Source organism: Antechinus flavipes, chromosome 3, assembly GCF_016432865.1.
Source record: "Antechinus flavipes isolate AdamAnt ecotype Samford, QLD, Australia chromosome 3, AdamAnt_v2, whole genome shotgun sequence".
NCBI lineage: Eukaryota > Metazoa > Chordata > Mammalia > Dasyuromorphia > Dasyuridae > Antechinus > Antechinus flavipes.
In genome coordinates, this window is record NC_067400.1 from 565,965,499 (window position 1) to 565,987,460 (window position 21,962).

General features: G+C 46.7%; 1 protein-coding gene across 2 annotated transcripts; it reads right to left on the reverse strand.

Annotated features, from left to right (window-relative positions):
• Nucleotides 1-898: 898 nt before the first annotated feature.
• HPCAL4 (hippocalcin like 4) lies at nucleotides 899-20,933 on the reverse strand. 2 transcript variants are annotated; one of them, XM_051987761.1, is made up of 5 exons: nucleotides 20,704-20,933; nucleotides 10,278-10,319; nucleotides 5,148-5,317; nucleotides 4,078-4,293; nucleotides 899-3,195 (listed from the first exon to the last, which is right to left on the reverse strand). In XM_051987761.1, exons 3-5 carry the CDS (start codon nucleotides 5,307-5,309, stop codon nucleotides 2,998-3,000), a joined length of 576 nt encoding a protein of 191 aa, XP_051843721.1. In that variant the 5' UTR covers nucleotides 5,310-5,317; nucleotides 10,278-10,319; nucleotides 20,704-20,933; the 3' UTR covers nucleotides 899-2,997. The 2 variants fall into 2 exon arrangements, with proteins under 2 accessions (XP_051843721.1, XP_051843722.1); XM_051987762.1 differs by lacking the exon at nucleotides 10,278-10,319.
• Nucleotides 20,934-21,962: the final 1,029 nt, after the last annotated feature.

The following is a 21,962-nucleotide window of genomic DNA, read 5'->3' on the forward strand; positions in this document are numbered from 1 at the left end:
AATCTTTTCCCCCTCCTCCTCCTCCTCCTTTCCTTTCTCCTCTCCTCTTTCTCTTTTTCCTCTCTGAATTTCTTCCTTCTCCTCTCTCTCCTCTCTTTCTTCTGTTTTTTCTTTTTCTCTCCTCTTTCTTCCCTTTCTTTCCCCTTCTTTTTCTTTCCTCCCCCTCTCTCTCCCACACACACTTTTCTCTTTTCTCCTTTCTCCCCTTTTGTCTCCCCCTCCCTTAATCTTCATTTCTTTCTCTCCCTCTTCCTCTTCTTGTTCTTCTTCCCCCTCCTCCTCTTTCCCTTCCACCTTCCCCTTCTCTCCCTTCCCCTCCTCCACCTCCTTCTCCCTCCTTCCTTTCCCTTCTCCCTCCTTCTTCTTTCTTCCTTCTTCTTCTTCCCTTCTTTCTCCTCTCCTCCTTCTCTTCCCCTACTCTTTTCCCCTCCCCTTTTCTCTTCTTTCCCTCCTCTTCCTCTTTCTTCTCCTTCTTTTCCTCCCTCTCCCTCCTCCTTCTTTTCCTCCTCTTCCTTCTTGTTCTCGTTCTTTTTCTTCCTTCTCTTTGATTTTCTGTCTTTCTTTACCTCTCTTCCTCTTCTCCTTCTCCTTTCTCTCTTGGCCTTTCTCTATTTCTGTCTCTGTCTCTCCCTCCTTCCTCCTGCTCCTCTTTCTTTTCTCTTCTCTCTGGCTCTCTTCCTTTCTCTCTCTGACCCTCTCCTCTCCTTTTTCCTCTCTTTTTCTCTCCTCTCTTCTCCCTCTCCCTCTTCATCTTTCCCTCTCCTCTCCCTTTCCCAGTCCCCCTACCCCCCCCTTTTCCCTCTCCCTCTTCTTCTCCTTCTCTCTTCTTCTCTCTGGCTCTCTCTCTCTTTTTCCCTCCCTTCCTCTCTCTTTCCCCCCTTCCCTCAATATAAATCTATTGCCTATCTCTCTCCTTCATGAATTGCCATTATTTCTAGTATCAAACACCTGCTGAGTCCTCAAGGGAATGAAAGCTCCTTGAGGGCAGGGACTGCAGTCTTTTTTGTCTTTCCTAGGACTTTTGTTGAATTGCTTGAGTAGTGTTCCTATGGGCCTTCAAGAAGCCAGGATGTGTGGCTCTCATTGAGCAGCAGCAGCCCAGGGTCTAGCCCACTGACTAGCAAATTCACTGTGATGGTGGTGGGGGGGGACTGTCAGCCCCTATGCAGCCTCAGCTTTTTAACTTAATCTGGCAACCAGATTTAAGTAAGTGTTGCACAAGAGACTTTCACTTAAAAGAACAAAGGGGCTCTGGATCAGAAAAAGGAGAAATTGATCTATTTAAGTTTCCTACAGTTTTCACTTTTTTCCTCAAAGTGGAGGAAGAATCTCACTGATTTCTTACCTCCAACTTGATTTCTACATCTCCAGCTATCCATGGTTTGACTTTCTTGGCCATCAAATAAGCATGAATAGGTCATCTCTCTTACACGTGATCCAGCTGGGACTGTGTTTTTACCTACCATAGCCCCACAAGACCCTGTACTTCCCCTCACTTCTTCCTTTAAATAAATAATCCACCCCATTGGGTTAGAGCCAAAGAGAACTCCCCTAAGGAAGATCTAAGCCAAAGCCTCTGCCTTTGAGAAGTATTAGAACCTAGAACTGGAAGACCAGGGATGTCACCTCCATCTGGGAAATTGAGCTTTGGACTTTCAGAGTCATTTGCTATTGGATAAAACTGCCAATGTTTAAAATAAAATGTGGGGAGAAGTGGGAACCTGTACCTACTGCTCTTCCCAGCATTGCCAGCATTCAGGCCCTTTAGAAGGGCCAGGCCCAGTCCAATGAAGGCCTAGAACAAAGATCAGAGACCTGCTTGGGGGAAGGGAAGTGTCATCGAGATGGGAACAGATGTTCAGTTTAGGCCCAGTTGGTCCCTTTATCTTCTCCCCACCTCCAATGCATTCAGTCAGGAGTGAGCGGGTCCTTTTGGTTTAGGATTTGGGGGGTTTCCCATGGGAATATGGGGAAGGAAGCACTAGAAAAGATTCATAAGCTGGTAAGATTGAAAGCTAAAGTCCCTTAGGGATCATCTAGTCCAACCCCCTCATTTTGCTGATGGGGAAACTGAGGATCAGAGTGACAAAGTGATTTGCCCAGGGTCACATAACCAGGAAGGAGTAGAGTCAGGCCTTAAATCCTGGCCCCTGTCTCTGAATCGAGGACTCTTTATATTATACCAAAGTGTTTTTTGGGGGGATTCCCTTACCAGGAACAGGGACATCTCCCTGGGAAAAAGTCTGGCCAGGGACCCAGTAATAGAGTATTGGATCAGGATGCGATGGATCTGAGGCTAGAAATATCCCCCTCCTCAAGGCCTGCCCCTAGCCCTGCCAGCAAGTTCAAAAGGAAAGGAGGGGGAACCAGGGGCAAAACTGTAAGGTTGGGGGAAGAGGTAACAGTAGGAAGGAGCCCAGGGCTAAGAGGGCTGGGCCTCTGGAAGAACCTGGATTGAAAGGGACTCATGGAAGGAGTACTGTACGCCACAGCCAAGGCCTAGGAATCCCTGGGGAGAGGGAAGGCAGAGGCTCCAGGGAGGGGAGGTGGAGAGACCCTGAGGTGGGAGAAACCTGGGGTAAAAAAGTGTGGAACATTGGAAGACTGTGGGGAGAAGAACGTTCAGGGCCAGGACAGTTAGAAACAGGGTGGCTCTGAGGAGGGGAATGCCCTGGGCATGGGGTTAGGACCCAATAGTGCCCTGGAAAGGGTGGAGGGGAGGACCTAGGTAGAGGAAGTTAGGATAAAGGGATGCCTTGGACAGAGGGTTTAGGACCCCAGGGACAGGGAAGCCCAGGGTGGGACAGAGGGATACCCTGGACAGAGGGATTAGGACCCCAGAAACAAAAAGGCCCAGAGTGGGATATAGGGATGCCCTGGACAGAGGGTTTAAGACCCCAGGGAGAGGGAAGCCCAGGCTAGGACACAGGGATGCCCTGGACAGAGGGGTTAGAACCCCAGAGTCCCTGGGAAGGGGGAGGGCCAGAACAGCCCCCCCTACTTCTGCATGTCACATTGCAGCAGAAGCACAATGGACGGATCACTCTTGGCAGCCTCCTTGAACTCCTCCAGGGTGATCTGGTCGTCCTTATCCTGATCCATCTTGGTGAAGATCTTGTCCACACGCTGCTGAGGGGTCAGCCCATCCTGGTTCATGCGCATCATGATGACCGTACCTACCATCTTGTAGATAGCCTGGAGAAACAGGAGAGCAGTGAGCCCTGGCCTTTCAGGGAGGGGGCGAGACGTCATTCAAGGCATCTGTACCAGCCCCTCATGGCCAGTCTGCCCAGCCTCCTGGGCAAGTCCCTTGGATTCCCTGAGATTACCCTTCTCACTATCTGACCTCTAACCTCTTGGGTCATCCCGACTCCCAAACTTCACTACTCCCTTCTGATATCTGACCCCATGACCTGGGGCTTCAGGGTCATGTCACCTAAAGACTGACCAAAGGAACCAGAGATGTTTCGCTTTCATGGAGGAAAGGGACTAGCCTTGTTCTTGATCTAAGAGGGCAGAACCTGTGTGAAAAGACACAAATTCAAGCTTGATATAAGGTAAAAGTTCCTAACGATCAAGACTGTCCAAAATCAGAACGGGCTGCCCCTGAAAAGAGTCACTGGAGGTTTACAAGCAGATCAAGCACGTCATAATGGGAATTCCTCATTCAGAGATGGGTTGGACTAGGAGGCCACAGGTTCCTTCCAACTCTAACATTCTGTGACTTTACTAACTTCTCTGACCTCTGATCTAGAACCAAACTGATCTCTGAGTTCTCCAAGTTTCACCAAAGTGATCTCACCGTGCAACATGACCTCTAAAATCTGACCCACTATGACCCCAGTTTCCCCAATACTCAATGCTCTTTGCTTTAATCTTTGTTCCCCAAATCTTCCTGCCCCTGACCTCTCCAATTGGACTTTCTTTTCCAACCACCCCAGCCCAGGGCAGGCGCATTCTTTGACCTCCAAACAAGACTTCTCTTTGGCCCCTCAGTTTCTCTCTTGCCTCCCTGCTCCAACCCCGGCCCCTCCGAATGCCTGCTCGGACATCTGATGCCCCCCTCCCCACCAGCACCTCGATGATCTCCAGCATCTCCAGGCGGGTGATGCGTCCATCTCCATCCAGGTCATACATCTCAAAAGCCCAGTTGAGCTTCTGCTCAAAGCTGCCCCGAGAGGTGACGGACAGAGCACAGATGAACTCCCGGAAGTCGATGGTCCCGTCCCCGTTCTTGTCAAAGGTGCGGAAGGCATGCTGGGCAAACTTAGAAGCATCCCCATATGGGAAAAACTGGATGGAGAAGAGAGAGAAAGAGGTGGGGGGGTGGGGGAGAAAGGAAGGAGGGAGACAGGGACACACACACCATAAGGGAGAGAGAGAAAGAAGGGGAGCAGGAGACAGGACTGAGACAAGAACTGCACCTGGGGTGGGGGTGGAGAAAGCCCAGGGCAGACTTGTATGGACTGACACATAGAGAAATGGGCAGAACCACCAGGATGATTTATATTATAGCAATAACATTGTAAAGATGGACAACTTAATGAAAGACTCAAAAATACTGATCCAGCCATGATTCTAGACCAAGGAGGAAAGAACCCACTCCCTGAAAGACTGGCGTTGGATGTAGGAAGCAGAATGAGTTAGTGAGATTTTTGTGGGTCACCAATAAAGGAATTTGTTTTGCTTGAATATGCATATTTGTTACAAGGGATTTGTTTTTATTTTTTTCTTTAGGACTTGGGAGAGACAATAGATTCTGTTAATTGAAAAATTATAAAATAAATTTTAAAAAAATTGAAATCCAGGTTCCTGGTGGGAACAATCTGAAACTAAAGGTCCAGCTAGCAGCAAAAGTTCCCCTCTCCCCTTGCCCTCCACCCCCAACCTCCTAGGGCACAGTGAAGGTAACAAGACTACCTCCACTTCCAAGGCAGAGAAAGGAACGCTGCATTGGAGATCGGGATGGATCTTGGCTCTTGGCTCAGAGAGGAAGGGGGAGAGTAGAGAGGGCCCTCCCTTCAGATTCCTTAGGTATAAGGCACTGGGGATTTATACTTTGCCCCAGCTGATCTTGGTACTGACCTGCATCTGTGGCCCAGGAGCCAGGTAGGGAGAGGTAGGAAGGAAGGAGGGAGGAGGCTTACCTTGACGTAGAGCTGCTGAAACTCCTCCAGGTTGAGGATGCCACTGGGACAGTCCTTCAGGAAGCCCTTGTACCATTGTTTCAGCTCCTGTTCGCTGAACTCCGTGCTCTGCACAAGGTCCTCCAGCACCTCCGGGGCCAGCTTGCTGTTTCCTTTCCCCATGGCCCAACCTTTGGGCACACAGGCAGAGAGAGAGCTCAGGCTCTGCCTTGGCAAAGCAGAACTCCTTCCTTGGGGATGTTGTCGAGTCCCTCGGCCCTCGTGCACCCCGAATCGTCTCCTTCCCCAGGCTGGGCCCTGGGACTCCCCCCCCCAACTTTCTTCCAAGTTCTTTCTTACTACAAAAGATGCTACTGACAATAATTGTCTCTCTATGGGGTCTTTTCCTTTTTTACTCCCTTTACTTTACTCCTATGCTCAGGAGCAACATTTCTGATCGAAGTATAGAACAATTTGTTACTTTTTGGATACAGATCAGAGTCCTTTCCCTGAATGGTTGTACTAATTCACAACTTCATTAACAATGTATCAGTGAACCTATCTTTGCACAGTCCCTCCAACAGTTGCCATTTTCATCTTATGTCATCTTGAAAAGCACAATGTAATACCTTAGTTATTTTAAAATTCCCTCTCTTCCCTGCTCTTTAATGTCTTAGAGTCTTAGTTTCCTTACCTGAAAAGTAAGAAAAATCATGATTGTACTATCTACCTCTCAAAGCAGTAACAAACTTTAACTAAAAAGTGTTACAGAAAGATTGTCTACCTAGAGGTAGTAAGGTAGTGCAGAGGAGAGAGCTCTGAGTTCAGAATCGGAAACATTCAGCCTTAGATATTTGCTGACTGTGTCACAACTGGGCAAGTTGTTCAATCTCTGTTTGTCTCAGTTTTTTAAACTGTAAAATGGGGTTAATAATGGCATCTACCTCCCAGGGCTATTGTGACTCTCCAATAAGAAACTACTTGTAAAATGCTTAGCACATATCAATGCTTATACCTTGCCAGTACCCTCCTCAATCAGTGTGAACTTGAAAAAATGATTTCATTTCTATGGGATTCTTTCTCTTTATATAAAAAATTGGCATGGTGATGTCTGAACTGTAATGTGTTTGAATCTCAGATCTACCCTTTGTGGTGTGATCTAGGGAGCTAACCTACCTCTTCCACTGCTTTCTCATCTGGACAAGGTGATCTCTAAGTGCTTTCTCCCTAGAAATCTCTGATTCAAGATGGCAGAGTGAAGGCAGGGACTCACTTGAGTTTTCCCCCCAAGTCTTCTAATTTAATTTGAAAATCTCTGATTCTCTGATAAAATACCTTCTGTCCCTCTTAAAAAAAAACAAACAAACAAAAAAAAAAAAAACCTTTTTGACTATTAGCTCGAGAACACCTTACTGACCTGGAAGAGCTTCAAGCCTGAGATCAGTGATGGAGTCCATATCTATTGTCCAAAGACCAGCCTAGCTAAGTTCACAGCAGTTCACCATCGGGGTAAACAGCAGGAGGAAGTTTCGTTGGGCAAAGGGGTCCCGAGTTCTATATCCTGACAAGATCGTTGTGGTTCAGTGGTGGCAGACTCTTTGTGACCCCGTTTGGGGTTTTCCTTGGCAGTGATCCTAGACTGGTTTGCCAGAGATGAGTCGAACAGGGTTAAATGGCTTTCCCAGTATCCCTCAACTAGTGACTGTTGGAGGCTGGATTTGAATTCAGGAGATCCTATCTCTAGGCTCTGTGCTGTGCCACCTAGCTGCTTGAATAACATAGTTATTCTTGAAGACTTTTACACAGACAAGATTACAACTTCTTTAAGAAGCACTGGGATCAGAGATTAAGGAGCAGACACTTTAGCTGGAAGGGTCTTCAATCAAATGATGACCAAACAAGGAGTGAAAAGGTGAAGTGGTTTGCCCAAAACTACACAGGTAGTAATTGGCAGAGCCAAATATTATTATTGCTGCTACTGTTAGGATTTCCTGCCAATCCCTTCTTCTGGGTGGCCCACCTTCTCCAGGCAGCCTTCTATACTCATTCTCCCCAGAGGGCAATCAAAGTCAGAGTTCAGAGGTTTCACCCCTGGAAAGGTTGTAGGGGTCATCAAGGCTGCCTTCCCTCATTTTATCATAGATTTATGGATTTAGAGCTAGAATGGATCATAGAGGTCAGTGAGTCCAAGCAGTTCATTTTACAGATGAGGAAACTGAGGGCAGAGAGATCATGCAGATTTTAGGTTTCTGAGGCAGAATTCAAACTCAGGTCTCCCTGACTCCATCCACTACAGCATACCTTCCTTCTCTGCTAGGAGGAAAGATAAGGAAGCTGAGAGAGGAGGGATTGGCCCAAGATCTTATAGGCAAAGAGATTTGATCTCTTCATTATCAAAATGGTGTCCTTTCCACCACAGCTCTAGCCAGTTGTTCTGTCCCTGTCTGAGTCCCTGTAGATGGAGATCTTCCTGAGGCAGAGCTTGGGTCTCACCCATCCCCATCTCCTCAGCCCAAGCAGTACAACCAAGTCCCTTACATAGGGCAGAGACGAGTAAATAGACCTCAGGGAGTGAATAAATTTTGTAGCAGTCTATGAGTCCTCCTCCAATTGAGCGCTGGTGGCAAAGGAGGCTGACATCCCCATGAATTCAGTAGCCCGTACCCGATGGCCCTCCCCCACACCTTCCAATGTAGATAGAGCCCTCTGACAATACAGGGGACTGGGAAGTCTGACAGGGGAGTACAGAATCTGGGGTGCATAACCCAATATAGCCACCAGAGGGAGACAGAGATACCCCTAAGAAACAGGCATTTAGCTATGGGGAGAGGAAGGGGTGGAACTTAGAATCGCAGGGTGAGAGGTAGGAGAGGGGGGCCATTGGAATTGTCAAAGGGTTAGTGGGAAGCACTAGGGGTGGATACAGTGCTGAAGAATCAGTGAAGTGTATGGAAAGGGCAGTGGGGAATGTTGGGGATCAATGAATCATGTTAGGGGCAGTGGGGATGTTGGGGGGCAGTGGGAAAAAGCTGGAGAGTATTGGGGTCAATAATGAAGAAGATTAGAGCAGAGGGGATCAATGAAGGATATTAGGGACTATGGGAAGAATATTGAGAGGCAGGGGTGGTATTAGGGGTCATTAAAGTAGGTTGAGGCAATGGGGAGCATTGGAGCTCAGTGAGAGGTAGGGGGAGGTTGGGGAGCAGTGGAAATGTTTAAGGGAAGCCCAGTTGACCACTGAGCGATCATCATCAGGAGCGATCCTTTTACCCTTCACAATATCTGAGGAATAGGGAGAGCACAGAGAGGGGAGCTTATGTACACTCATAAGAACATAGAATTATAGGATTTAGATCTTCCATTTTACAGATATATAAACTGATGCCAAAGAAGGGGAGGAATTTATTCAACATCCAACAATGAATTAATAGCTCCTCTGGGAGAGTCCCTGCTCAGCCAATTGAGTTGAGGGGGAGGGTGGGGCAGGATGTGGGGACCTTGGAGAGAAGATTGTGTTTGGACCAGGCTAGTCTCTGGTCTCGTTTTAGCTGCCGAAAGCCTAGAAGCCAGATTTTGAATGCTGGGAGAGACAGTTCTGTATCTGGCTTACTTGTGTAACTTAGCTTCTGGGCCTCAGCTTCCCAAGTATTTCGAATCAACATTCCCTACCTCCCACTCTCTCTCCTTTCCCTCCCTTTCCTTCCTTCCTTCCTTTCTTCCTTCTTTCCTTCCCTCCCTTCTTGCCTTCCCTCCCTCGCTTCCCTCCTTCCTTCTTTTTCTAGGCTTCTGGGAAGATGGAGGAGCTGTGGGGGTGGTGTGGGGAGCCTCCTGGCACTTGTTATCACAAGAGTGTGATGAATTCTCTCTGGGGAATGATTTGGGGGGTAGTTTCCTGGGAGACTGGTTTTCAGGAGAAGGTGCTAGTAGGGGGTGGGGGGAGACTGAGAATAATTGGCTCCCATTTCTTTTTCCTTAATGGCAAATCAGGGTCTGGGTATCCAAAAGGGGATGTTGTTATTCAGGGAATTTGATCTGACGGCCACTTTTGAGAGTTGTGCCCAGGATGCATCTGTGTAAGGATTTAGGTGTTTCCCAGAAACCAAGGAGTCTGCACAAAACCACTTCTACTCCCTCAAGGGCCAAAGAGGCTGGGAAAGCTGAACTTGCCTTTGGATAGTCAGAATGAGATTGAACACAGTGGAAATACTGTGGATGGGTATTCAGAAGGCCCGGGTTCAAATTCCAGTATTATAGTTTAGTAACTGGGTGACTTTGGGCAACTGGGCCCTAAAAGTCTCTGAATGTCACAATGTGGGCCTCAGTGACTCTCATTTTTCTTTTCTGGAAAACAGGCCTAACCAATCCTTGTCCCAGGGTGAGAATTCATCAATATTCTCAGAAGTGCCAGAAAAGCATGCACTTTCACTCTCTCTCTCTGTCTCTCTCTTTTTCTCTGCCTCTCTGTCTCTTTATGTTTCTCTCTATCTCTCTGTCTGTCTCTGTCTCTCTCTTTCTCTCTTTCTGTCGCTCTCTCTCTTTCTCTTTCTCTGCCTCTGTCTCTGTGTCTCTCTTTTTCTCTCTGTCTGTTTTTCTATTTTTCTGTGTGTCTCTCTCTGCCTCTGTCTCCCCCCAAAATCTCCTCTCCTCGTAAGTTTCCTGTTGAGGATATCACTATCCTCCTAGACTCCTCTGAGTATTATTCTTGATCTCCCCTCTCTCCCTCTCTCTTTTTCCTTCCCTCCTTCCTTCTCCTGTCTGTCTGTATCTCAGCTTCTTTCTCTCTCTCTCTCTCTTTCTCTTTCTGTGTGTCTTTGTCTCTGTTTCTCTCTCTTTGTCTCTCTATCTCTGTCTCTCTCCATCTCTCTGTCTTTGTCTCCCCCCAAAAACCTCCTCTCAGGAAGAGAGTTTCCTGTGGAGGACATCACTATCCTCCCAGGCTCATCATTCTTGATTCCCCCCCCTCTCTTCCTCTCTCTCTTTCCCTCCCTCTCTCTGTCTCTCCATGGTAAAGCACTATAGAAAAAGCATCTTTTTCTTCCTTCTTAAAAAGTCTACAGAGAATTGTAGCTACTGGAAGGGGTGGATGGGCAGTAGAAAAGGCAGGTCTGGGCAGGAAGGAAACAGGACTTTCGAGTTTTTGCTAGTACTTACCTAGTCTGTGTCCAGGGTATCCGGGGCGGGAGTTCACACAAGCTGGGGGCAGGGAGAAAGGGGAGCTCATGAGTGCCAGGGGCTCCTTTCCCATCTGGGTTGTGGAATCTTTCCCATCTGCTTCCTCCCACTGTAAGACTCTGGTTCGGCTCTGTGTGTGTGCGTACTGAGCCCGAGGGCCACAGATCCCATGGACGTGGATGTATATTACTTGTGGGGGAGCATCCATGGATATCTGTGTATCCATGTGTGAACATGTGCTCATGTGCATTGTAAAGCTAGGTCCCAGTGGGTCTGTGTGTGAATGTGCATGGATCTGAGCTTGTACATAGCTATATCTCAGAGCCAGGAAAACCTGGGGTCAAGTCCCCGCTGTGACCTGTACTGGCTGTCTGACCCAGTGCTCAGCATTTAGCACAGTCCCCAAGCGCATAGTAGGTATTTTACAAATGCCTGTTGTCTGACCACCAACAGTTAATTGCTCATCATGCTAAGACTCCTAATTGCTGAGATGGTTCCAACCTGTATTGCTACAGGATATTTCTTTACCTGGAAGTTCCCTCTATCAGCTATCACAGGTCCACGCCTTACCCCATCCCTGCCTTTGTGTATGTGTATAAAACACAATATTATATACGCACAAATGCATATAGCTTCCACCTGCTGTATTTCAGCCTCCCTTTATCTCTTGATAAAGGAAGATGGGGGAAGTGGACCCAGATGGCTCTGGAGGGGAAAGTGAGGCCGGTGACCTTGCACAGCCCCACTGAAATCCAATTCACCTGCATGTCATGGTTTCATCTCCCCAGTGTCATGATCCTCTTCAAGAATCAAGGACAAACACCAGCACTATCCTAGAATTTCTTATGTTTGTCTGAACTCTGCTCCATGATCTCTTCCCCGACCCCTCTCTAGCTGCTGGAGCCTTCTCCATCCACATTCTCCTCGCACCTGGCAGGTGTACTGACCAGCAGCGTGTGAGCTCCTTGAGGGCAACTTGGGTTCCTTTTGGTTTTCCTTTTGTACCTCTAGTACTAGACACAGTTCTGGGTACCTTGCTAAATGCCTGTGGATGAATGTGCTAAAATATAACACGTATGATCACACATGTTCAAATGCAAAAAGGTGTGCATGTGTGTGAGTGTGTGTCTTTGCATCTGTGTGCCCACAGATGTCCATGATGTACGTTTGTGTGCTTGAGTGTGTGTGAATGAAAGGAGATGTGCCGGTGCATAGGAATGGGGCGGCTAGATGAGTTTGGAGGTGCATAAATAGACAAGGGGCTCACATGTGTTGTCTCTATGAATAGCTATGAGAACATTTGTGTGCCCTGTGTGGGGTGCTTAGGCATCTGTTTACATTGTGTGTCTATAAATACATATATATGTGTGCATATTCAGGCATAAACGTGCAGTGTAACTATGAATGTAGGACTTCCTCTATCTCTGTTTCTGTCTCTGTCTCTCTGTCTCTGTTTTTGCTTCTCTGTCTCTGTCTCTCTCAGTCTCTCAGTTTCTCTAGGTCTCTCTTTTTCTCTGTGTCTCTGTGTCTTTCTCTCTCTTTCTCTCCCTCATCCTCTCCCTCTCCCTTCCTTCCCTCAATGTCTCTCTCTCTCACTCTTTCTTTCTCTTTTCCCGGTCTTTCTGTCTCTGCCAATTCCATCTCATAAATATAACTCCCATCCATCCTTTCCTCTTTATTTTCATAGCTTCTGACATGGTACAAGTTCTCATTAGTATCTCCCCAGATGACCCTTTTGCTTCTCTACTTCCTCTCCTCCAATCCACCCTTCATTCTTATCCAGTCAGTCAAACATTTGTTAAGCATCTCCTATATATTAGACACTGAACTAAATGTTGGTCCATGTAATTTCTCCGCTCTAAATTCTTCAGTGGCTCCCTATTGCTAACCAATAAAGTCAAAACTCTTCTGCATGGCATTCAAAGCCCTCGATCACCATTCTATCCTTCCAATATTATCTCATATTATTCATCTCCATTCATGTTATACTCCAGGTGGACTTGTCTATTTTTTGTTTCCTGACTATGCCCTGAGTTACCTGCTCTGTGTTTTTACTGACACAATTTCCTTTACTGGTCATACCCTCCATCCCTCTCTTCATATGTTGAATTCTTATTCATTAATTTTGTTGCTCCTTCAGGAAGCTTTCCCTAATCTTCAGACTGGTAAATTCCTTCTCACTGAGATCTCCATAGTCCTTTATTTGTACTTCTGGAATACACTCTAATACACTCACCATGTAATATGACTGCTCTACTTGCACATGTGTGTATGTGCATGAATGACTCACCAGAAACTGTCTTCTTTCATATTTGGAGTTCCTGCTCTGACACTGGACTAACCTCTTCAGATTGTCCCCATTGTCACCTCCCATGACCATGACCATTTCCACATTCCCAATGCTTCCAATCCTGTATCACAAGTTTCTTCTCCATTCCATCATCTTTGGTGGCCTGAGCATATCCCTGCCTCTCAGTCCTAGGCCAAAGAAACTGGGCAAGACTCAGATTTTCACCTTGCTGTGTGTCATTGAGAATGTCATGCAGCTTCTCTAGCTTCACCACATGATCACTCAGCTCCCTTCCAGCTCTAACATTCCATGTTCTCAAGTCTCTTCTAAGCTCCAGATCTCCTGTCCTACTCTTGAAACAATGAGTAACATAACTGTGAGATAGACAGGAACCCAGAGATAATATCATCTAACCCCACATTCACCCCAAATAATCATTCATACAGACTCTGCTTGAAGACTTTCAGTGATGGGAAAGAAAGCAGTGAGCTTTTCAATAACTGGAGTGATTAGAAAGGTTTCCTTCAGGTACAGCCAAAGTTCTGGTTCGGGGTCCTCAGACATTTATTGGATGTTTGGACTGTATATCCCACCATTGCTTCATTTCAACTTAACCATGACTCAAGAGCATCATCTTCTGATTTCCTTACCCATGTTTCCAGGTTTCAAACTTTAAAGTCATCTCCAATGCCTCCCCCTCCTTCACCACTTAAATACAACCCTCCATTTTTGAAATCCCTCTCTCTTTTTTTGAGGTAATGGGGGTTAAGTGACGTGTCCAGGGTCACACAGATAGTATTAAGTGTTATGAGGACAGATTTGAACTCAGGACCTCTTGACTTCAGGATCAGTGCTTTAAACATGGGCCATCTAGGTGTCCCTGAAATCTGCCTTGAATCATCCTTTTCTCCCATTCTCATGGCCACCATTTGAATTCAGGTCTTCTCTTCTTCTTCCCTACTTGTGCCTTCCCAGCTTCAGTTTCTCCCTCTCTCACCCCTTCCACACATGATGCTATGTGAACTTCCCCAATGCCCAGCTTTTACCATGTCATTCACCTACTCGGGACCCTTTGATGACCCCTTAGTATTCAACAGTATCCAGAGTCTGACTTCCCCACTTTACTTCCCATGTTTCTTCCTGGCACGTGAACCCTCCACTCTAGCTCTTTTCTCCTTTTTAGCCCAGACACATACTATTGTTATTTCCACTTCCCCCATCTTCCTCCAATCTTTACCAAATTGTCCCCCCCACTCCTTCCCACAGTTTCTTTCCACCTAAAGGTACAGCTCAAATCCCATCTTTTCTATGAAACTTGTGCATATTACTCTAATTTGCAAAGATTTTTTCCTTCCTTCCTTCCTTCTCTCCCTCTTTCCTTCCCTCTCTCCCTCCTTCTCTCTCTCTCTTTATCTCTCTCTGTCTCTGTCTCTCTGTCTCTCTCCTTCAATCAAGGTTAAATGACTTGCCTGAAATAACTGTATGGACATGTATACTTATATTGTATTTAATTTATACTTTAACATATTTAACATGTATTGGTCAACCTGCCATCTGGGGGAGGGGATGAAGGGAAGGAGGGCAAAAATTGGAACAAAAGTTTTGGCAATTGTCAGTGCTGTAAAATTATGCATGCATATAATTTGTAAATAAAAAGCTATAATAAAAAAATGACTTGTCTGGGGTCACACAGATAGTAAGTGTTTGAGATCACATTTGAACTCAGGTCCTCCTGACTCCAGGACTTGTGTTCTATTCACTATGCCACCTAACTGCCCCAATTTCTCCCTTGTCTAAGGCTCACTGCTTTAGGAGGCAGCTTCAGCCAATTTAGTACTCAGAACCACAAAATCAAAGGCTATTACAAAAGGCAAGCATGGTGTGATGAACGATATTGGCCTTGGGATTAAGAAAAATCTGGTGCAAGTCCCGCTTCTGATGTTCTCCCTAAGTTGGTTTCCTCCACCTTTAAAATGATGATTCTAAGATCTCTCCCAGTTCTAAATCTATGATGCTATGCTCCTGTGATGCTGGTTCTAAGAGCAGGAAGGAACACAGAATATTAAAGCATAGAACATCATAGTTAGGAGGGACCTAAGAATGTTTGACCTGGAAAGAATCTTGGAAGAAACCTAAAAACAATGTTAAAACAAGGAGGGAGAATAATACATGGATTTCTGAACTGGAAGAGAGCTTCAGAACAAAGACCATCAAATCTGGAGGAAACACAGACTGTCAGAGTTGGGATGGCCCTTAGAATACAAAATATCAGAACTAGAGGGAAGCTTGGAACAGAGAATGTCAGAGCTGGGAAGGATCTTAGAACACAGGATGCTGAATCTAAGAGGCACCTTAGAACACAGATAATCATAACTGGAAGGGAGCTTGGAACATAGAATGGCAGAGCAGGGAAAGACCTTAGAAATAGAATGTCAGAGCTAAGATGGATCTTAGAACACAGAATGGTAGAATTTGGAGGGACATAAGAACACAGAATTTCAGAATTGGGAGGGAGCTTAGAATGTGGAATATTAGAGCTGGGAAAGATTTCAGAACTGGAAAGGATTTTAGAATACAGAATGTTGAAGCTAAGAGGGACCTTAGAACCAGAATGTCAGAACTGGAAGAGAACCCTGGAACACAGAATGTCAGAACTAGAAGGAGCCTCCATGAAGCCCCCCATCCTGAAGCCTTCCCTCTCCTGACTGAATCATTCACTGTCTGTTTTAGAGTTATTCTTTTTGGTCCTCCAGGTAGATTGGGGTCTCCTCCGAGATCGAGGGCAGATTGTACTTCACATCTCTATCCCCATGGGCAGGCGAGCAAGAGGCATATTTAATATCCTTCCTCCCCAAACCACATTGGATTTAGGTCATGCAATAGAGAGAACACTTTAGATTTAGAACTAATGAGTCCTGAGTTGGAATCTTGTCCCAGTCACTTTGTAACCATGTGAACCTGTGCAACTCACTTAGCCTTTGCCTCAGCTGTCAAATGTGGCTGATGAGAGCATCCACCTCCCAGGGTGCTATGAGGAACAAATATGACACCGCATGGAAGCTGCAAAGTGCCCCATTAATGCACACTGCTACTAGTATCAATGACACCTTCTCTCCATGGACGTCCTAACACTGTGTTGTAAGAATGCAAGTCTGACAAAGGCAGGGGCTGCCCCCTCTAGTCTATATCACCAGCTCCTGGCCCAAGACTCTTAATAAAAGCTTGCTGATGGATGGATTGAAGGCTGCCCTACCTGGGCTGCCCACGCTATCCCAATCACTCACTCATCCATCCCTCCAGGAGGGAGAAGGCAGGTACTCAAGTGGAGTCACAGAGTGAGTCAGGGCTGGACTGGGGCCAGACACTCAACTTCTCTCAGCACGCTATGATCCCAGATCTCTCTGAGGCTTCCCAGCCATCATCATATTGGGCCACCCTGCTTTCTCCCCAGCCCCTCCCCTTCCCCACAGCTGCCTCACACACCCTGTTCAGATTTCCTTTTATATAGAGTCATACCTAGTAGAAAACTGTGCTGGAAGGCAGGAACTGTCCTGTTTGCCTGTATTGTAACTGTCTATTTCTATTTATCTATATCTCTATATCTCCATCTATCTATCTCTGTCTCTATCTCTCTGTCTTTATCTCTATATTTCCATTTATCTCTTTCTATCTCTATTTGTTTCTATTTGCCTGTATTGTAGCTACTTGTCCTTTTTTCTATCGCTATATCTCCATCTATCTCTGTCTCTACCTTTATCTCTATCTCTATATTTCCATTTATCTCTTTCTATCTCTATTTGTTTCTATTTGCCTGTATTATAGCTATTTGTCTCTATATTTATTTATATCTCCATCTCTCTCTCTCTAGCTTTATATTTCCATTTATCTCTTTCTATCTCTATTTGTTTCTTTTAATCTTTGTTTACCTTTTTATCTATTTCCATTTAATCTCTATTTCTACCTTTCTTTCTCTCCTCTCTCTCCCCCCTCTTCCTCCTCCTTTCTCTCTCTCTGTCTCTCTGTCTCTGTCTCTGTCTCTCTCTGTATCTGTCTCTCTCTGTGTGTCTCTGTCTTTCTGTCTCTCTCTCATTCTCTCTCTCTCTCCCGCTCTCTCACCACTCAGTCATCTTTTTCATTTTAACCTTTCAAGGTTCACAAATCAGCCTCCTGGTCTAACCCTCTGCTATGCTGGGTAGACTACCCCCTCTTCCTCCCAGGCCTGGGTGGGCTGTGATCCAGAGCAGAGCAGGCAGCCCAGAGCGAGAGAAGGAGGGGGCGATTCCTCACCCTCGCCTAGCTTCAGAGAGAAGCTGGTGCTGAGGAGGTTGCCATGGCAATGGCAGTTTCCTGGTCCAGAGACTGTCTCTCTTCTTTCTGCTATGGGCAGTGGGATTCCTGGGGTTGGGAAAGGTTCTTGTGCAACACACACACACACACACACACACACACATATACACACACACACACACAACTGTGTCAAGGACTCCTCTCCTCATTAACAATGGAAGAAAATTACATTAAGGATTGTCCAGTTACTCCTCCCCCCACATCAAAAATGTATGAATCAGGGAAAGAAAGAGAAGTTGGGGACAGAGGGCAGTGAGGAGTCAAAAAGAATGCAGGAGAGGGAATGAGAAAGGCCAATGAGGCCATGGACTCCTCCTCTACACTAGCCCTGAAAGAAATCTCAGGAATGGAAACTCTGATGCCTACTACCAGGAGAGAATCCAGACATAATTGGGCTAAGTAGAATGGCAGCTGGATTTAGAATTAAAGGTCTTATGTCTGAAACCCAGCTGTACCATGTACTAGCCATGTGATCTTAGGTAAGTAACTTAATTATTTTTGGCCTCAATTTCTTTAGCTTTCAAATAAAGGAATTGAACTAGATAGTCTTGAAGGTCTTTTCCAATTCCAAATTGATGATCAATGGCCTCTTCCCTTTCAATTGTCTATAAAGGATTCTTGGTTCTATTTTGGCTTCAAACTAACTGGGGGTATCTAGTGAGATCTCCTTCCTTAGGTAATGGATGGGATGTTTGAAGATATCTCTAGGTTTCTAGAACTAGAGTGATATAGCAAGAAGGGAACTTAGAACATAGAATTTGGAGCTAGAAAAGACCTTAGAGATTACCTAGTTCATATAATACAGAACCTAGAATGTCAGGACTGTAGGAGATATTAGGAGATTAATAGGAGACATTGAATACTGAATCCTAGAACTGAAGGGGACCTTATAACATAAAACACAAAAGGTAAAAACTAGAAGGTAATTTATATATTTATATATTATTTATTGTATTGTACATTATATATCTCATTATATATATATATAGTAGTGGAGTATCAGAATTGGAAGGGGCTTACAACAGAGAATTTCAGGGCTGGATGAATTTTTTGAACATAGAATATTTACACCAGAAGATACCTCCAACATAGAATTTCAGAGTTAGAAAGGGTCTTTGAACTTAGATTGTAAAATTCAGAGCAGGGAAGAATCTTAGAAAAAGGAACATTGGCACTAGAATGAACCTGACAGCACAGAATGTCAGAATTGAAAGAAACATTAGAACGCAGAATGTTGAAGCTTCAAGGGATCATAAACATAGAACATCAGGGTTAGAACATATAATGACAGATTTGGAAAGGACCTTAGAGTTCATGTAGTCCAAACACTTCATTCTGCAATAGACAAGCTTGAGGTCCAAAAAGGAAAAGGGACTCAAGTCACAAAGTAAGTCATTAGCAGAGATGAGACTCAAACTCAAATCTCTTGATTTTTCATTTCTGGGCTCTCTCCCTTTCATGTTTTTTTAGATACAAAGTGACTTGAATGGTCCCCAGCTAGAAGAGGATGGATCTGAGAAGAGAGAGACCAGAGACCAGAAGGCCAGTTAAAAGGAAAGCATAATGTGGCTTTCTAACCAGGAAAGAGGTGATAAAGCTGAAAGTAGGAGTCAGGCTGTGAGGGCAGATAGGAGGAGATGGATGGAAATCATCTTGTAAGGGAAGACTCTATAGGTCTTATTAGATGGGGGACTATGAGGAACTATGCAAGAGGGAGAGGGCAAAATCCAAGGAAATATCCTAATTCCCTAGTTGTGGCTCTCAGAGGCAAGGATAGAAGCGGGATGATTAGGGTCTGTAGCTTATGCTTTCTGCCTGGAACCTACTCTTCAACAAAGACTAGGAGCTCAGAGGATTTAGGCTTGGAAGGTTCCTTAGAGATCACTGAGCTTCCCCCATTTTACAGATGAGGAAACTGAGGCTCCTACTTATGTGGGAATCATAGTGCTGGATGAAAAATCTCTAGACCACCATTTTACAGATGAAGCTAAAGGAAGGTTTGTCCAAGATTATATAAGTAATAAATTAGAGGTAGAATTTGAACTCTGATCATCTGACTGACTCCACATCTGTTCGGACTCCACACCTGCAATCCAGAATTGCAGCATGCAGCTGCCTGGCAGCTCTTTAAGAGTCAGGGTTTTAAGTATGTAGGGCTGGGTCATGCTTTAAGGGAGAGTGCTGATCTCAATAAAGGCCCTTGAAGATCCCTTCTGGAAGGCTCTGGTTTTGGAAAGTGTATAGGGAATTCTTGTTCAGGTATAGTGTTCTGAGTCTCTTCTGGCTCTGAGATAATGCGATGCATGTGGCTGTGTGAGCATGAGTGTGCAAGTAAACAAGAAGGAGGGTACCTTTCTGGTATACACAGGTTATGTGGGGGTGGGGGTGCGAGTAGCTATATGGTGGTTTCAGATATGGGAAGGGACACTGTTTGTAGGGTCAAACAGTGGTTTTGATCTGTGCTTAGTATATATATGGGGGTAGGATGTGAAGAAGGGTGTGCCTTTGTGGGTAGTGTGAGGGATAATGTGGGGCCACAGATGTGTTGGGAAGTCACGTGTACTGTGTGTATAGGTGAGTTGAAGTCTGTGTTTGGTCTGTATGCAGCATGTGTGGGGGATGCGTAAAAGGTGTGTGTTTGGGGGTAAAGTGTGTGGGAGTAGCTGGAGGGGGTAATGTGGGTTGTGCATATTGGAGGTGTGGGTTAGGTGTTTGGTATGGGTGGAGTGGAAGTGGGATGTGTGTGGTGGGGAGGAGACATTTGAGAAGGATATGTATGTGGGGAGCTGTGTGTGTGTGTAGTGGTTATGAGCGCTTTGGGTGCGAGGCACCTGGTGGGGGTAAAGCAGAGAGAGAGCTCACGTGGGTGAAAGAGAACCCCTTTCTTTCCCTCCCCTCCAACATTTCACTCTGGGGGCCAAGCCTGCTGTTTCCTGATCAGGGGGCCTTTCTGCTGGCCATAAAGAAGCCACTGGGGTTCCCCTTCTGGAATGATGGGATGGGTCCTGGTTGGAGGATAGGGTGAGAGGGGAAACTGTCCTGAGGCCCTGACCTGTCCTGAAGCTGAAGGGACCACTTTGATTCAGTGTAGATGGGACAAGACACACTGAGCTTGTTCCTAATTTCCATTTCCTGAGCTAATGAGCTGGGACATAGTGGGCCTGAGAGAGAATGGGGAATTAGGGCAGAGCTCCCTCTGAAAGGAGGGGGAGGGGGTAAGAGGGGATGAAAAAAATAAAGGATAGGAGATCAGGGAGAGGGAATAGAGGAGGAGGGGAAAGGGATTAGGGATGAGGTGATGGGAAATGGGCTGCAGAGAAAGGGGGATAAGGGATGAGGAATATGAGGAGAGAGAGAGAGCATGAGGAAATGAAGGTATGGGGGGCGGGGATGGCAGTGGGCAGCGAGGTAATGGGTGAGGAGGGGGTAAGGAGATGAGGAAAGAGGATATAGGGCTGGTGAGGGGATGGGAGGGGAGAATGTGGGATTAGGAGGAGAGAAGATGATGGGATGGGGGAGAGAGGATAAGGAGATAGGGAAGAGAAGATGGAAAATGAGGGATGAAGGATGAAAAAATGTGGACGAGGGGATGAGGGCTGGGGGATGAAGAGAAGCGAATGGGGGTTTGGGATTAGGGTTGAGGATTGTCGGAGCTCGGGAGCTGGAGGCAGGTTTCTGTACCAGCCGCCAAGAGAAGAGCCAGAGCCGACGGGAGGTGGGAGGGTACCCTACCCCCGACTCCGGTTCCCTCCATCCCTGCTGCAGTACCTGGGGGGAGGGCGCTCCTCTTCCTCGCCGCTCTCTGCCGATGGGTCTGTAGATCCTCCTGGTGACAGGCCGCAGGGGGCTCGGGGTCCGGGGGCAGTGAGGGGGCGGGCCGGACGGACAGGCGGGCCGGAGGACGGACTGGAAGCTCTTGGTTCCCCGCCGGGACTGCCTCCGAATCCAGTATATCACTACGGGCCCCTCGGAGGAGACACCGATTTGCATGGACCCCGCCCCAAGCATAGCGTCGAGCATTCTGATTGGTCAAGATGGAGAAGAGTGACAGGAGTGGCCCTCAGGTGGGGTTGGGGAGGCGGGCTATCAGGGATGGAGAAGCTTGACTAGGTTGGGGCCTTGAAGGCCGCTTTCCTCTGTATTAAGAGTCGGACCCCATCGGAACCGGGGGTGGACTGCATTCTGCTGCCCACCAGATCTTAGACTCAGCTAGGAAGCGGGGAGATCCCCCGGGGAGCTGAGGGGCCAGTGCAAAGTTTGAGGAGCCTTCCCCCCAGTTCCGCCGGCTTACAAGCAGGGGAGGCGGTGGGATTTGTCTGGAAGAACTGAGTTCCAGTTTTACGCTCTTAACGTCGGTCCAGCCACGTAACCTCAGAGAGCCCCAGCCTCTAAGGCTGTGGGCTGCAGATCCCTTGCATATCCGCTGGCAAAATCCACAAGTCACAGCAGGAGGAGGAAGGGAGGCTGGGCGGCTTGGGGACTTCCGTTGGAAATTGCAGTGATGGGAAGCTAAGAAACGCAGGAGATGTAGGTTCTAATCCTGGCCCAGCCACTAACTCAACAGTAACCCCAAGCAAATCCCTTCCGTTCCGTGTACCTCAGAAGGACAGGAGTAGACGCTTCCAGTGCAGAGGCTCTAAATGGAAGGGCTGCTGTCCCCTGACGGGATGTGAGTTCTCCCAAGGCACCGAGAGGCATTTAATAAATGCTTGTTGAAGGATTCATTGTATCACCAAGAATTATCTCTGTATCACATATGCTGACTTTGAAGAAATAAAAAGGACTTGGGGTTGGGGGGGAGCTCCCAGTCCCTGGAACTGTTCAAACAGACTTCAGATGACTCTGAGCACAGGGAAATGTCTGCAGAGCAGGGAGTTTGGGCTGGATGACCTTGGAGGTGCCTTCCAGGCCTAAGAGCTGGGCATCTGCGCTTCTGCTGGTGTGGCAAGTTCTCATTTTCAGTGTGTCCATGGCACACCTGTGATAACTTGGATGGGAAAAGCTCCAGTCGGGAAGGGTGTGGGGGA